At 35.9% G+C, this 17,424-nt stretch overlaps 1 protein-coding gene across 2 annotated transcripts in view; it reads right to left on the bottom strand.

The window, feature by feature from the left end:
- The window catches only part of PACRG (parkin coregulated), a 519,791-nt gene that overhangs the window by 235,256 nt on the left and 267,111 nt on the right, over nt 1-17,424 (bottom strand). For both annotated transcript variants that reach the window (XM_033403927.2, XM_004278867.3), the window contains exon 3: nt 454-625. In XM_033403927.2, the coding sequence (XP_033259818.1) occupies nt 454-625 (172 nt within the window). The remainder of the gene's footprint in view (nt 1-453; nt 626-17,424) is intronic.

The following is a 17,424-nucleotide window of genomic DNA, read 5'->3' on the forward strand; positions in this document are numbered from 1 at the left end:
GGATTACTCAAGGGACCCCCCCAGATAATCCACTGTAGACAAAAAGTTCAAGTATTTAATAACATTGATCTTTTCTCTATTCCAGATTTTTTTCTTAAAATTATTAATTCTGCTGCATAAAAGATACTAAATATAATTGTGTTTTATTGTATATTATACACTTTACTTATGAATGTACAAATTAATGTTAATGCTTATATCTTTACTATGAAACATTTTAAGTTAGTGTAAACCCCATGCAATTTAGTTTATTTATGTCGCTAAGCTGCACCGCAGTATCAATGATAGGATATATTAGGAGATTTGGGATGTTTGGCCCCATAAGTCAATTTATAAAAATTATTGCAAAACCTGGGGATAGCCTCAGTCTGTTGTGTTTTATTGCTTAATTAGCAAGTTGTCAAAAAGTGGCACCATATAAAGTGAGTGATGCTTTTTTACCTGTTCACTTACTTTTTATCGGGATAATGAGCTGTGGAATGACAGGAAGAATCTTGTTCCCCCCGTGTTCCAGCATGTCGTGGATTCCTTGCCGAGCAAAAAATTCATAGGGAAATGTCATTTCACAGAGCCCATCAAAAAACAGAGGCAGATAATGATGGTAATCCAGCTTCTCAATTTCTACCTGAAAGGAGAGAGAAAAAATGCTATGTGAAAACAAAAATGAGGCAAAGCATGGCTGGGCCAACTGTGAAGCTGTCACTAACTTAGGAGAAGCAAGTTCTTCAGAACTTCAGGAAGATTTTATTAGCCAACTCACGTAACAACCTGAAGTATGTTGTCACGTCTTTAATCTAGTAGTAATAAGGTTAAAATCTTTGACCTTTAAATATTAACAGATTAAAATCATTAATAATCTACATTGGGAGCATTTTAGTACTTTTTGGAGGGGGGTTCTTAGGTTAATTTTTTACCATTTGGCACAAAGGCAATACTGAAAAGGGATTCAAAAAGTCCATGGTATGTATGCTGAAAAAAAATATATATATAAAAGAATAAAATGGGAAAGAAACAGTTGAAAGGAGATTAACATCTGAATTTCTAACAAAACTCTAACAGGTATTGCACATTAATATATTCTTGTGAGATATGTCTCTTCAGGACCTGGCAAATATGAGAGTAAGGGGTAAAATACGATTCCATGGAAGACACACACTGAGCGGAACCTAAACAGACCATGGACCCCTCAGAATTAAAATATCCCAAACTCTCCTCTGCTTCTTCTGGGGCCAGAGATATACCACTTTTCCACTTCTATATACTTCACTCTCAATAATGCTTGCATGACCTCTTGTCCAGATCTTTGCAATAGTATCAAGCACCGTAAGGAATAGGAACAAAATTTCCAGAACAGAGAAAAGAGATGGCACTTTGGCAGCTGTTCACATGTAGATTTGCTCTAGCCTGGGTCCTCTACTATCTAGAGTATCCATGACCTGACTTTCTACCCGCAAGGTGACAGGAGTGATGGTGATATCATGGATGGAAAGAGGCCAACAGACAGACTGTGGATATAACATACCTACAGAGCAAAGGATGCAGTGTTCCCAGGAAGAGGTGCAAATTTCCCTGATTTTCATGTCCTTATGAAGGTACCCAGCTTCCAATTATCACCATATATATATATATATATATATATATATATATATATATATAAAATTAAGTGAGGAGCCCACCAAGACCTCAGAGAAACCTTTTTACATTAGGAGGTTTTCATACCCTCCAGTTGTCTCCCAGCATTCTGGAGTTTCTAGCCATGTGCCTGCCTGGGCCTGGGTGTGAGTAACTGATAACAACCCAACCACATTTCTGAGTGCTTACTATAAGTCTGGGTGAATCAAATGTCCTACAATTTTCCAAGCAGGAGGTCTGTCTCCAGACTGCTCATGAACTACCCAGCCAACTAAGGAAGTAAGCACTCAGATTCTAATATTCATGCCCTTTGGGAAGTGGAGCTTGGAAAGTGAATCCTAAATGGAGGTATGTACAGATATGCTTTACTTTATATTCCTTTAATAGTTGTAAAAGTTGCTTTATTCATAGTAAAAGTTTATGAAGTATATATTTAATACCAACCTTCTCAAGGATTGTTGTGTATTTGAGAACACTTTAGAACATTATTTTGCACAATTAAAAACTATTGTTACATCATTCAGCTCCAAAAGTATTATACAATGTTGTTACCTATAATTTTACCTTGTAACTTAACTTCATAATAAAAGTGTCATCTGTACTATATTTTGACTTGTACTTTTGATATTTTGCTAAATTTTTAAGCCCATTGTCACAGTTTTACATATGTCTCTTATAAAGTAGAAAAATCATTAAATTTTCTACTTTAATATGATCTAAGACTTTGTATTTTAATATATTAAGCATTCACATTTATGGCTATGTCTAGTTAACTTCTGTCATCTTATTTTTTTGGTCTCTGAATTTCATTTTTCATTTACTTTTTCCTTTCAACTTTGTATTATTGTTATGTGGATTGTTTTCTTTACATTTTTGTGTCTGATGATTTGAAAGATAAAGCCTGTTTTACTATTTTATTGGAGCTATCTCACAGTATTCTCAAATATTTTAAAACATATGTATCTTAGAGAAGTAAGTTAAAAATCTCCTACTAAGATTACTGACATGCCGATTTTTCTTTGGAATTTTGTTGGATTTTTTTTTTTTTTTTTTTTAGTATGATTTGGGGCAACAATTCCAACATCAACAACAGCAACAAAAAAAAGCCAAGTTTATGATACCAGACACTATTGTAAATACTTATGTGTATTAGTTCACTTAATCCTCATAACAGTTCTAAGAGGTAGGTATTACTGGCAACCCAATTTTCAGTATAAGGAAACTGAGGCACAGAGAGGTTTAATAACTTGCCTAAGGTTTGCAGCTAGTTAGTGCTAGAGCTGGGATCCAAACCCAAGCAGTCTGGCTGCAGGACATGATACTACTTATCAGGCTATGTTGTGAGGCATGTCAAGGTTCAGCATTATTGTAATCTCCTTGTGAACTGGTCCCTTTATCCTCCTGTCTTTATCCTCTTTATCATTATTAATGCAGTCTGTCTTAGTCTAATCTAATTCTAATATTGCTATCACTGTTTTGTCTACTTTATCTTTCTCCATACTTTACTTTCTTCCTTCCTTTGACATTATGTTTAAGCATATCTTTTTTAGGTGGAGCGCCAGAAGCAAAGCTGTGAGAATGTTGGAGGGAGTGGGCCATGTCTGGTTGTCACACTCTGGAGGGAGACTATTGCTTACTGCAGTGCTGCGCGCAGGACAAGGAACATCCAAGATACCTGATCCCAGAGATTTGCAAACAGTTTTACCATTTGGGCTGGGTCACTGGGACTGGAGGACGAATTAGCTTGAAGCATGGCCGTGTGGCTGACAGGGTGTTGGTGCTCCAGCCGGGTCTCAGGCCTGAGCCTCTGAGGTGGGAGAGCCAAGTTCAGGATATTGGGACCTCCAGGCCCCATGTAATATCAATCGGTGAGAGCTCTCCAGAGATCTCTGTCTCAATGCCAACACCCAGCTCCACCCAAAGGGCAGCAGGCTCCAGTGCTGGATGTCCCATGACAAACAACTAGCAAGACAGGAACACAACCTGATCCATTAGCAGTGAGGCTGCCTAAAATCATACTAAGTTCACAGACACCCCAAAACACCAACGGACGCAGCCCTGACCACCAGAAAGACAAGATCCAGCCCCACCCACCAGAAAACAGGCACCAGTCCCCTCCACTAGGAAGCCTACACAAGCCACTAAACCAACCTTACCCAAGGGAGGCAGACATCAAAAACAACGGGAACTACAAACCTGCAGCCTGCGAAAAGGAGACTCCAAACACAGTAAATTAAGTAAAATGGGAAGACAGAGAAATAAGCAGCAGATGAAGGAGCAATGTAAAAACCCACCAGACCAAACAAATGAAGAGGAAATAGGCAGTCTACCTGAAAAAGAATTCAGAGTAATGATAGTAAAGATGATCCAAAATCTTGGAAATAGAATGGAGAAAATACAAGAAATGTTTAACAAGGACGTAGTAGAACTAAAGAGCAAACAAACAATGATGAACAACACAATAAATGAAATTAAAAATTCTCTAGAAGGAATCAATAGCAGAATAACTGATGGAGAAGAACAGATAAGTGATCTGGAAGATAAAATAGTGGAAATGACCACTGCAGAGCAGAATAATGAAAAGAATTGAGGACAGTCTCAGAGACCTCTGGGACAACATTAAACACACAAACATTCGAATTATAGGGGTCCCAGAAGAGGAGAGAAGAAAAAAGGGTCTGAGAAAATATTTGAAGAGATTATAGTTGAAAACTTCCCTAACATAGGAAAGGAAATAGTTAATCACGTCCAGGAAGCACAAAGAGTCCCATACAGGATAAAACCAAGGAGAAACATGCCAAGACACATATTAATCAAACTATAAGAAATTAAATACAAAGAAAAAATATTAAAAGCAGTAAGGGAAAAGCAACAAATAACATATAAGGAAATCTCCATAAGGTTAATAGCTGATCATTCAGCAGAAACTCTGCAAGTTAGAAGGGAGTGGCAGGACATATTTAAAGTGATGAAAGGGAAAAACCTACAACCAAGATTCTCTACCCAGCAAAGATCTGATTCAGATTCGACAGAGAAATTAAAACCTTTATAGATGAGCAAAAGCTAAGAGAATTCAGCAGCACCAAACCAGCTTTACAACAAATGCTAATGGAACTTCTCTAAGTAGGAAACACAAGAGAAGGAAAAGACCTACAATAACAAACCCAAAACAATTAAGAAAATGGTAATAAGAACATACATATCGATAACTACCTTAAATGTAAATGGATTAAATGCTCCAACCAAACGACATAGACTGGCTGAATGGACCCATATATATATGCTGTCTACAAGAGACCCAGTTCAGACCTAGGGACACATACAGACTGAAAGTAAGGGGATGGAAAAAGATATTCCATGCAAATGGAAATCAAAAGAAAGCTGGAGTAGCAATTCTCATATCAGACAAAATAGACTTTAAAATAAGGACTATTAGAAGAGACAAAGAAGGACACTACATAATGATCAAGGGACCGATCCAAGAAGAAGATATAACAATTGTAAATATTTATGCAACCAACATAGGAACACCTCAATACATAAGGCAAATGCTAACAGCCATAAAAGAGGAAATCGACAGTAACACACTCATAGTAGGGGACTTTTCACCAATGGACAGATCATCCAAAATGAAAATAAATAAGGAAACACAAGCTTTAAATGACACATTAGACCAGATGGACCTAATAGCTATTTATAGTATATTCCATCCAAAAACCACAGAATACACTTTCTTCTCTAGTGCTCATGCAACATTCTCTAGGATAGATCATATCTTGGGTCACAAATCAAGTAAATTTAAGAAAATTGAAATCGTATCAAGTATCTCTTCAGACCACAATGCTATGAGCCTAGATATCAATTACAAGAAAAAAACTAAAAATTCCAACACATGGAGGCTAAACAATACACTACTAAATAACCAAGATCACTGAAGAAATCAAAGAGGAAATCAAAAAATACCTAGAAACAAATGAAAATGAAAACTCAACGACACAAAACCTATGGGATGCAGCAAAAGCAGTTCTAAGGGGGAAGTTTATATCAATAAAATCCTACCTCAAGAAACAAGAAAAATCTCGAATAAACAACCTTATACCTAAAGCAATTAGAGAAAGAAGAGCAAAAAACCCCCAAAGTTAGCAGAAGGAAAGAAATCATAAAGATCAGATCAGAAGTAAATGAAAAAGGAATGAAGGAAACAATAGCAAAGATCAATAAAACTAAAAGCTGGTTGTTTGAGAAGATAAACAAAATTGATAAACCACTAGCCAGGCTCATCAAGAAAAAAAGGGAGAAGACTCAAATCAACAGAATTAGAAATGAAAAAGGAGAATTAACAACTGACCCTGCAGGAATACAAAGGACCATGAGAGATTACTACAAGCAACTATATACCAATAAAATGGACAACCTGGAAGAAATGGACAAACTCTTAAAAAAGCACAAACTTCCAAGACTGAGCCAGAAAGAAATAGAAAATATGAACAGACCAATCACAAGCACTGAAATTGAAACTGTGATTAAAAATCTTCCAACAAACAAAATCCCAGGACCAGATGGCTTCACAGCTGAAATCTATCAAACATTTAGAGAAGAGCTAACACCTATACTTCTCAAACTCTTTCAAAATATAGCAGAGGGAGGAACACTCCCAAACTCATTTTATGAGGCTACCATCTCCCTGATACCAGAACCAGACAAAGATGTCGCAAAAAAAGAAAACTACAAACCAATATCACTGATGAACATAGATGCAAAAATCCTCAACAAAATGCTAGCAAAAAGAATCCAACAGCACATTAAAAGGATCATACACCATGATCAAGTGGGGTTTATCTCAGGAATGCAAGGATTCTTCAATATACAGAAATCAATCAATGTGATACACCATATTAACAAACTGAAAGAGAAAAACCATATGATCATCTCAATAGATGCAGAGAAAGCTTTCGACAAAATTCAGCACCATTTATGATAAAAACCCTCCAGAAAGTAGGAATAGAGGGAACTTACCTCAGCATAATAAAGGGCATATATGACAAACCCATAGCCAACATCATTCTCAATGGTGAAAAACTGAAAGCATTTCCTCTAAAATCAGGAACAAGACATGGATGCCCACCCTCACCACTATTATTCAAAATAGTTTTGGAAGTTTTAACCACAGGAATCAGAGAAGAAAAAGAAATAAAAGGAATGTAAATAAAAAAAGAAGAAGTAAAGCTGTCACTGTTTGCAGATGATATGATACTATACATAAAGAATCCTAAGACTCTACCAGAAAACTACTAGAGCTAATCAGTGAATTTGGTAAAGTAGCAGGATACAAAATTAATGCAGAGAAATCTCTTGCATTCCTATACACTAATGATTAAAAACATGAAAGAGAAATTAAGGAAACACTCGCATTTACCACTGCAACAAAAAGAATAAAATACCTAGGAATAAACTTACCTAAGGAGACAAAAGACCTGTATGCAGAAAACTGTAAGACACTGATTAAAGAAAATAAAGATGATACAAACAGATGGAGATATATACCATGTTCTTAGATTGGAAGAATCAACATTGTGAAAATAACTATACTACCCAATGCAATCTACAGATTCAATGCAATCTCTTATCAAACTACCAATGGCATTTTTCACAGAACTAGAACAAAAAATTTCACAATCTGTATGGAAACACAAAAGACCCTGAATAGCCAAAGCAATCTTGAGAAAGAAAAACGGAGCTGGGGGAATCAGGCTCCCGGACTTCAGACTATACAACAAAGCTACAGTAATCAAGACAGTATGGTACTGGCACAAAAACAGAAATATAGATCAATGGAACAGGATGGAAAGCCCAGAGATAAACCCACACACATATGGTCACCTTATCTTGACAAAGGAGGCAAGAATATACAATGGAGAAAAGACAGCCCTTCAATAAGTGGTGCTGGGAAAACTGGACAGCTACATGTAAAAGAATGAAATTAGAACACTCCCTAGCACCATACACAACAATAAGCTCAAAATGGATTAAAGAGGGCTTCCCTGGTGGCGCAGTGGTTGAGATTCCGCCTGCCAATGCAGAGGACATGGGTTCGTGCCCCATTCCGGGAAGATCCCACATGCTGCAGAGTGGCTGGGCCCGTGAGCCATGGCTGCTGAGTCTGCGCGTCCAGAGCTTGTGCTCCGCAAGGGGAGAGGCCACAACAGTGAGAGGCCCGCGTATCGCAAAAAAAAAAAAAAAAAAAAGAAAAAGAAAATGGATTAAAGACCTAAATGTAAGGCCAGACACTATCCAACTCTTAGAGGAAAACATAGTTAGAACACTCTATGAAATACATCACAGCAAGATCCTTTTTGACCCACCTCCTAGACAAATGGAAATATAAACCAAAATAAACAAATGGGACCTAATGAAACTTAAAAGCTTTTGCACAGCAAAGGAAACCATAAACAAGACGAAAAGACAACCCTCAGAATAGGAGAAAATATTTGCAAATGAAGCAACTGACCAAGGATTAATCTCCAAAATATACAAGTAGCTCATGCAGCTCAGTATAAAAGAAAACAAACAACCCAATCCAAAAATGGGCAGAAGCTTTAAACAGACATTTCTCCAAAGAGGATATACAGATTGCCAACAAACACATGAAATGATGCTCACTATCACTAGTCATTAGAGAAATGCAAATCAAAACTACAATGAGGTATCACCTCACACCAGTCAGAATGGCCATCATCAAAAAATCTACAAACGATAAATGCTGGAGAGCTTGTGGAGAAAAGTGAACCCTCTTGCACTGTTGGTGGGGATGTAAAGTGACACAGCCACTATGGAGAACAGTATGGAGGTTCCTTAAAAAACTAAAAATACAACTACTATACAACACAGCAATCCCACTACTGGGTATATACCCTGAGAAAACCATAATTCAAAAAGAGTCATGTACCACAGTGTTCACTGCAGCTCTATTTGCAATAGCCAGGACATGGAAGCAACCTAGGTGTCCACTGACAGATGAATGGATAAAGAAGTTGTGGCACATATATATAATGGAATATTACTCAGCCGTAAAAAGAAACAAAACTGAGTTATTTGTAGTGAGGTGGATGGACCTAGGGTCTGTCATACAGAGTGAAGTAAGTCAGAAAGAGAAAAACAAATACCATACGCTAACACATACATATGGAATCTAAAAAACAATCAAAATTGTTCTGATGAAACTAGGGGCAGGACATCAATAAAGACACAAATGTAGAAAATGGACTTGAGGACACAGGGAGGGGGAAGGGTAAACTGGGATGAAGTGAGAGAGTATCATTGACATACATACACCACCAAATGTAAAATACATAGCTAGTGGGAAGCAGCCGCATAGCACAGGGAGATCAGCTCGGTGCTTTGTGACCACCTAGACAGGGGGGATAGGGAGGGTGGGAGGGAGACGCAAGAGGGATGAGATATGGGGATATATGTATACGTATAGCTGATTCACTTTGTTATACAGCAGAAACTAACACAGCAATGTAAAGCAATTATACTCCAATAAAGATGTTTAAAAAAAATAAAAGAATATCTTTTCTAAGTAGCTTATAGTTGGATTTGTTTTTTTCCTCTCTCATTTTGTAATATGTCTTCAAACAACAAATATCAAGCATACATATGACTGTTAATTTCAAAAGTTTTGAAAAAGAAAGAAAAGCAATGGGAGCAAGGATAAAGGAAAAGAAAAAAAAGAGGGAGCATTTGCAAGACAGTAAAATTGAATGAAAGACTGAGTGAAAGAGACTGAGAAAGAAAAAGATTTTCTCTGTGTCTTTAACTCATTCTAGCTCACTGACCACATATTCATACCAGAAATTCTTGTAAGTTCTTCTTCTGACCTGTTTATCAATTATTTGGCATGTCTATTTCACTCAGATCTATTGTCTTAATGGAATAACAAATTGCCAGTATAGTTTGAGATCAAAAACTTCTTTAAACACTGTAGACATTTCTCTACTTGCCACAAGGTCACTTTTTTGTACATAACTCTTTTCTGTTTGCATATCTTCTGTTTCCTCTTTATTATTTTAATACTGTTTCAGTTGATAGATTTGGCTAGGGCTTGGGAAACATTCTCACATTCCATTTACAATCAAGAGCTTTGTCTGTATTTGTTTTGTTTTGTTTTTAATGATATATCTGACATGATATATCTGACTCCTCCTTAATGTATTTTTCTTTTTATCTGAAGAGCTCCTCCTAGCTACCACACTGTTTTCACATTGTTTTCCACAATAAAGGTATCAATGCTTCTTCACTCCCATTTCTCTTCAACCTGGGAGGCCCTGGTGGGACATTAGTCAGGAGCCACAGCAGGTCGGGACCCGAGCATATGGAGAAAGGAAATAGGAAGGGAGAAATGGAAACAGGTAGATCAATTAAGAGACTGTTGCAGTAATCCGGGTAAAGAAAGTTGGTGACTTAGGGTAAGCTGGTAGTAAGCAAAATGGCGGAAAAGTGAATGAAATAAGGACTTGTTTGGAGATAGAATCGATCAAACTGCTGATGGATTGAATGCAGAATTTGAAGGAAGGAAATCAAGAATGAACTCCAGTGATGAGGGTGTGGTGTCAAGGGGCCCAGGGAAAACAGTTTCACAAGGCCAATTACATCATGTTAATGAGAGCCGAAAAGGGACCAAAGGATTGAACAAAACCAAGGTCACTGGGAACGTGGGTTGTTCCCTTCACTGCATGCTGTCCTTCTGCAGCATCGTTCCCTGGAGACACTGGTGCCTTTTGTTCCCCAGACAGCTGGTGCATCACTCATTCCTCCTTAGAGACTTTCTTTGAATGCACTCCTCCCTTTCTCTCCAGACCTCTCAGTTGCTGGCAACTCCTTTCATCTAGATTTCAGTTCAGTGAGGCCCTCTTACCACTGCCTACTGCCCTGTTTGATTTCTTTGCGGTCCTTATCATTTATACATTGCAATTTAAGTTCTGTTGTTCAGGGAACTTGTCATTGCCTAGAAGGGTGTTTGGCACATAATAGGTGAATACTCAATAAGCATGTGTTTGAATTTTAATTCTGACCTTTTGAATCTGTCCTCCGAGCTAACTCTGAGAAGCATACTCAGCTCAGGAACAATGGCCAGATGATGAATGGCCATATCTAGAGCTGAGGGCGGGGACCATGGCAGAGCGCACAGCGGGCTGGTGCTGAACACTGACCCTGTAGCATGAAGAAGCACGTACATTTCTATAAACTTAGGTATCCCACAAATAAAATGCCATGTTTTCTCTATTAAGATTGCAGTAATTATTCACATTTCAGGAATTTTGTGAATATTTTAACAGACAATCAGGATGGGCTTCTTGGTGCTTCTATTTACCCTCATTTCATTAGAAATCATTTAGGGTTTAATTTGCTATTCTGTTTACCTTTAAAACTTTAGAAGGGAAAGTTTCTGTTGTTCGTAGTATCATCAAAAACAAACATATTAATGTACATCTATAATTAATATATTGGAATAATACAAGATCGTCTTTCTAAAGTATATAGATGTTGAGAATAATTCAAGATTAAAACCAGATTTTAAACTAGAGATAAATTAGGAGATCCCTTATTTATCTTTGTGTGTGTATTTGCCAGATGGTGACTACTATCCCTTACAGGTCTTCTAAATTCCTGGCTTCATTTATTCATTTAAACTTACAAAAGATAATTTTTACTGTTTATTTAGCAATAAACGTTTTTCAGTTATGTAAATTATTTTTCTTCTAAGATAATTTCTTAGTAACAAATATTTTACTTTATATTTCTTTACTATTACTGTAAAAATAGCAGGTTTCAAACTTTTATAAAATTTGGGAATCTTTCTTCAAAGTTTATGCAAGAATTCCAGAATAAAAAGAAAACTGTATGAAGTGAGACAAAGAACAAGGGCTGTTTTAAACATATCAGATAAAATTTCATGGTAAAATGCTGATTGATAACAGCTTGGATATTAACTCCAGAAACATCAAGCATTTTACTCACAGAATCTCTCTCTTTTAAATTTATGTTTTATAACTTTTTAAAGATCACATAGTACCTACAAGTTGATCTTTAAATCTTACAGTGACTTTTAGCCAAAAGCAATACAATTCTAACTTCACCTGTCCTATCAGATATGCCTTTTTACCCCCATAACAAATGTGCCAGGTAGTAACGCTGCACTAAGAGGTCAGAAAAACGATGAGGTAATGATTTTCATTAAAAAAACTCAAATCGGAAACTTACTCTTACACTTTCCATATCCTTGCTTCAATTAGCAAATGGAATATCATTTACAATATCTGTTATTACAAGTCCTGTAGTAATAACCGAGAATCTTGCTTAGAATCATAAAAATCTGAAAAAGTGTACTTATCTATTAATATACTATGACCTCATTTAGCCTTATTATGACATTTCTAAAATAAAGTTTTAACTTACTCTTTTCAATCCTTAAGGCAGCTGTTGAACTACTGCAAGAGGTCTTACAAGTTATATAGGCATTAAGCATGTTTGCAGATGATATATATATTTCAAACATGGATGCACTTTTCTTTCTCAAATGTGTGGATGTGTTTGTGATGAGTCACTGAAAATAATTTATGTCGTTTTACATTTTCTCAATGATACCGAATATGTAACTAAAATCCTATTACAGTACATGATGCAAAAAGTAAGAATTTTTAACATGAAAAATGTTCTTTGGTGTCAAAAGGAGATTTCTTGCAGGATGGCAGACAAGGATAATGTGGATCCTTAAACTGTTATAAAGTCTAATAAACACCAAAATGTGTTAAATTCAAAGTTGAGGTCAGGAAATCCTCAGATGCTAGAGATAAAGACAAAAACAAGAGTCACAGGGTGATGCCACATGACCCTAGGCTGTGTCAGACACAGACCAGATCAGAAGACTGGAAATGAGCCTTTAAAGTCTCAGGAGTTCAGGAAAACAGGGTGCTTCGCAAGAAAAGGGCTGAAACTCCTGCACCCAACAGGACCCTTGAAGGGCTGTCCCACTTGTGAAAAGAGGACCAGAAACTCTCTTCCCATGAGTCTGTGGAAATAGAAAGAGAGCTTAATGTTTGACAAAGCTCTTGATGGGAAAAACTTCATCTGAGAAACAGAAACCCAAAGGAATTAAGGAATTAATCAAGGAAGTCAAGGAATTAAGAAAAAAAAATTGTTTTCTGACCACTGAAAGGAAACTTTTGGGGCCCAGATAAAAGCAAATACAAAAATGTTAATACTTGCATAACAGAAAATATATAGTATCATTAACCTTAAAATCCAATAGTTGTTTGGAGAATAGATTGGCCGCAAATGAAAAGAGAAGAGGGGTCTGGATCACAGAACTGAGGGACCAACACAGAGTCAGCACAGGGAGATAGGGCAATGGAAAAGATGCAGATAAGTCCCAACCTGAGGTGCTCCCACACTTGATTCATGGGAGTTCCAGAGAGGACAGAGTATGGAGAAAGGAGGATTTGGAGAAATAATGGTTGAGACTCTTTCAAAATTGAATAAAGATGTGAATTTTCAGATTGAAGATGCATATATAGATACCTTTTTGATAGAAAAACTATAAATAATCACATTTTAAAGACATTTTTGAAAGTCATTCTTATATCCTTTTCTGTGAATTGTATTTTCATATCCTTTGCCTTTTTTTTTTTTTTTTCGGTCTGGTATTGACCTTTTTTTTTTAGGAGCTGTTTTAGATTACGGGGATTCATCTTTTGTGTGTGATAGGAGTTTCAATTTTTTCTTTTGTCGTGCAGAATTTTTGTTTTAGAATGTATTAGTTTTTTATGGGTCCTGAAGTTTGAGTCATCATTAGAAAAGTTTTCCTCCATTTTGTAGCAGAAAGAATAGAAACAATTAGAAAACACAATTTATAATTGTTTACTCTAGTACTTTTATGATTTCTTTTCTTTACATTTAAATCATTAATCCATTTGTAACTTTTCTTGGTGTAGGTATGAAGTATGCTTCCAATGGCAACTTTTTTCCAAGTGGCTACCCATTTGTTCCAATGTATTTATTTAATAGTCTTCTACTGGTTAGAAGTTTCACTTTATCAGGAAAGCCCTATGTCTTGACTTCCTATTCTATTACGTTGGCCTTTCTCATTCATGAACCAGTACTATTTTAACTATCACAACTGTTTAATAGATTTTAATATCTTGTAGGCTAGTCCCCCTATTATTACCTTTTCTATTCTGTTCTATTATCATAATTTGTTTACTTTTCAATATGAAATTTAGGCATAAATTTTAGACATAACGTTTACTTAATGGATCTATATAAAAACTTGCATTCAATAATTAGATAAAACACATTCTTTACAAGCATACATGAGAGAGTTTAGAAAACTAAATGAATGCTAAGCCACAAAGTAAGTCACAAGAAATTCCAAAATACCTTTGCTATATGTAAAATTTTTTGAAGAAAATTAAATAAAATAACAAATCACTAACTAAAAGATAGCCAAACTTTAATCTCCATACATTTGGAAACTTAAAAACATTTAAAATTACTCATAGATCAAAGAGAAAATCCTTATAGAAATAACAATGTGTTAAGAATTGAATCACAGTGAAATCACTTAACCTGAAAGAAGAGAAAAATGCCCATTTATACAGACTCTCTTTGAGAATAGAGAAAAGAGGAAAACTACACAGCTCACTATATGAGGCCAGCATAACCTTGCCACTAAAATCAGATAACTACAGGCCAATCTCACCGAATCAAAATAAAATAACAGGCAAATTGAATTCAATAGCATGTTAAAAATTATGGCCAAATTGACTGTATTGCAGAAATATCAGAATATTTCAACATCATGTTTAAATTTTTAAAGGATGAAAAATTAGATCATCTCAATAGATTCAGATAAAGCACTTGATAAAATCATTCATTAAAAAATAAAAATGCTAAGGAAAAGCCTACAGCAAATATCATACTTTGTGGTGAAACTTCAGGAACGTTCCCATTATGGAAAAATCCATAGAAATCCATAGAAAAGAGACAAGAAGATTGTTATCATCGTTTCTATTCAACACTGTACTGGAGGTTCTAGCTAATGTAGAAAATAAGATACATACAAAGATTGGGGGGAAAAAAACCTCTTGTTATTTGAGGATGTTATGGCTATATAGTATACCGAGAGAATCTATAAGCAAGTTTAATTAGTAAGAGAGTTCAGAAAAATTGATGCATAAAAGATCAACACACTAAAAATAGTAGCATCCCTATATGCCATTAAAAATTATTTAGAAAATATATATTTTTTAATGTCCGCAGTAGCAAGAAATGAAGCAAACAAACCCTTTAAGGTAGCTAGTAATAAAACTAGCAGTCAATACGCAAGACTTTATGGAGACAATTACAAAAGATTATTGACAAGTATAAATGGAAAGCAAGAACAGTCTTCTATGAACAGATGAATATATAGACTATAATCATGGATGGGCAGACTGAAACTTATAAAGGTGGTGATTTTGTCCCAATTAATCTACAAATTCAACCTAAACTCAAGGCAGCTTCTTCATTCTTAAGGAGAGAAGCGGAAGATTTGAGAGGCTCAGTGACCTGTTGGGACCACTTTCCAAGCAGCGACAGAGTGAGAATCCAAACCCAGTGTTTCTTTCCATTGACCTGTTCACCATTTTTTCACTATCTTGATAGCTTGCTGTTTTACTACAAATACTGAAGGCTTTGTCTAGCTGGAAGATATTAATTACTGAGTAACAAATCTGGACTTGGGAATGGAGAATCAAATTATTTTATGGAATAACCTTATTTCAAGTTTCTGTCAGAAGTGCTAACAAGACAGCTAAAGGTCAGTTGTAAGCAGATCTCGAATTTATGCACACTTAACCTTTATTACTCAGGAATTGTGTGTTCCTAACTGCAGCAGTCAATGAGTGATGCTCTCAAGTGTAATAAATAAAAAGAAATAATTCCCAGTTAAAGGAATCTCCTAAAACTTTTAAAATAGCATTTTTTCTTTTTTACATTGGGAGGGTGGATGAAAAGGAGTAAAATATGTATCAAAATACATCTTTGAAGTTTCTCTTTCATTTACCACATTTCTGTATAATGCTAAAAATAGTATAATTTTGTCAGGGGTGGAGAGGGAATAATTATATTTTGGGACAAACTGATGTTCATTAAATAGAAGAGCAAGAAATATATGATAGGCCTAAAAAGTTCTAGCACTGTTTTAGGAATTGAGACAGAGTTAGAAACAGATTATTTGTGGCTTTTACCATTGGTGTCAATTGCAAAGCATGGCATTATTTTACAAAAACTCTCTATGAATTAGATAATTTACTGTGAACTTCAATACACTCAACCAAATAAGTAGAATTAAAGAGGTTTGGAAAGGGTTGATTTAGGTGAAGTTAATGCTGTGAAGCAATTTTAAGAAGAAATTACCGTGGTAGCACTACTGGCTGTCTCTTACATCAGCATATAATTTTGCTATGTATATATTTTGCAGGGATTAGCTACAAATTTATTAAAGTTCTTTATTCTCAGGAGTTCTTATATTTCTCAAATTTTACGCACCCCCCAAAAAAAACAAAGCAAAAAATATGCTCAATCACTGAACTAGTTATAGTGCTGTGTTGAATGTTGGAGTGATGGAGTTAGTGAATAGGAAAAGAACATGAAAGTGTATTCAGAGAAATATGACTTCTTTCCTTGGATTCATATTTTACTATTAACAGTTTGTTGAAAAAGTAAATTAATGACACACTCCCTTTATGGAGAGCAGCCTGGGATTGGAATCAGGCAGATCTGTGTTCAAATCCAGCACTCGTATGTAGTGAGTTCTATCACTTTCAAACTGACTAGTAGAAAGTTACCGACCTTCTCTGGGGCTTAGTTCACCCTTTATAAAAAGATACCTAATTCCCAGGTTTATCATAAGGATTATATGAGATACTATGTGCTAAATGATGTTCGTTCCCTCTATTCTTTGCCAAGAATATAATACCCAAAGTTAAGTAATATTTCAAGGTGGTACATGAGTAAACACCAAATGAGGGGTACAGACCAAGAGGATATAGGAAGAGGCCCTAGTTTAGAGAAAGAGAGATAGTTATGGGTTGCAGTGAATAGGTACAGTTTCATTGGGGAGGGAAACCTTGTTAAGTCCTGCAGTATGAGAAGAGATCCGCATTCTGGACATACAACAGGCTACAAGTTCAGTTTAGGATATAGACTATGAGACCTCTGGGTGGACATGGTTCAGTACTAGTGACTTCAGAGTCATTTCATAGAGATCATGGTCTCGTAAGAGTGTGAAGTGAGAAGATCTTCAAGAGAACCTGTGAGGACTGTCCTCAGTGAGAACAGAAGAGGCAGGGGACTTGGTCAGGGAGCTAAGAGAATCATGCAGAACAACCAGTGTTCATGAGCTTTGCATTAAGGAAAAATACGGCTTGAATGCTTTACTAACCCATCACAGTGGAAACAAACGATAATTATTTTATTGGAAATATGAAAACTGACAAAGTTATGAACTAAGGTACATAAATTGTGATACTCGTCATGGTACTAATTGTTTCATGGCAATATAAAAAATGTTTCTCAATGAGAGGACTATTTACAAAGGAACTTGAACCATCTCGTGGAGACCTATTATCACCACGTAGAAAGACTATGTTTCTCTATCTCAAATACTCATGCTAGGCCTGTGAGTGGCGTGGCAAACTTTCTGGTCTGTGAATCCATTCTCCATTCTGTGCAACACTCGGGGGAGGAGGG

The sequence above is a fragment of the Orcinus orca genome, chromosome 12 (genome assembly GCF_937001465.1).
Source record: "Orcinus orca chromosome 12, mOrcOrc1.1, whole genome shotgun sequence".
Lineage (NCBI taxonomy): Eukaryota > Metazoa > Chordata > Mammalia > Artiodactyla > Delphinidae > Orcinus > Orcinus orca.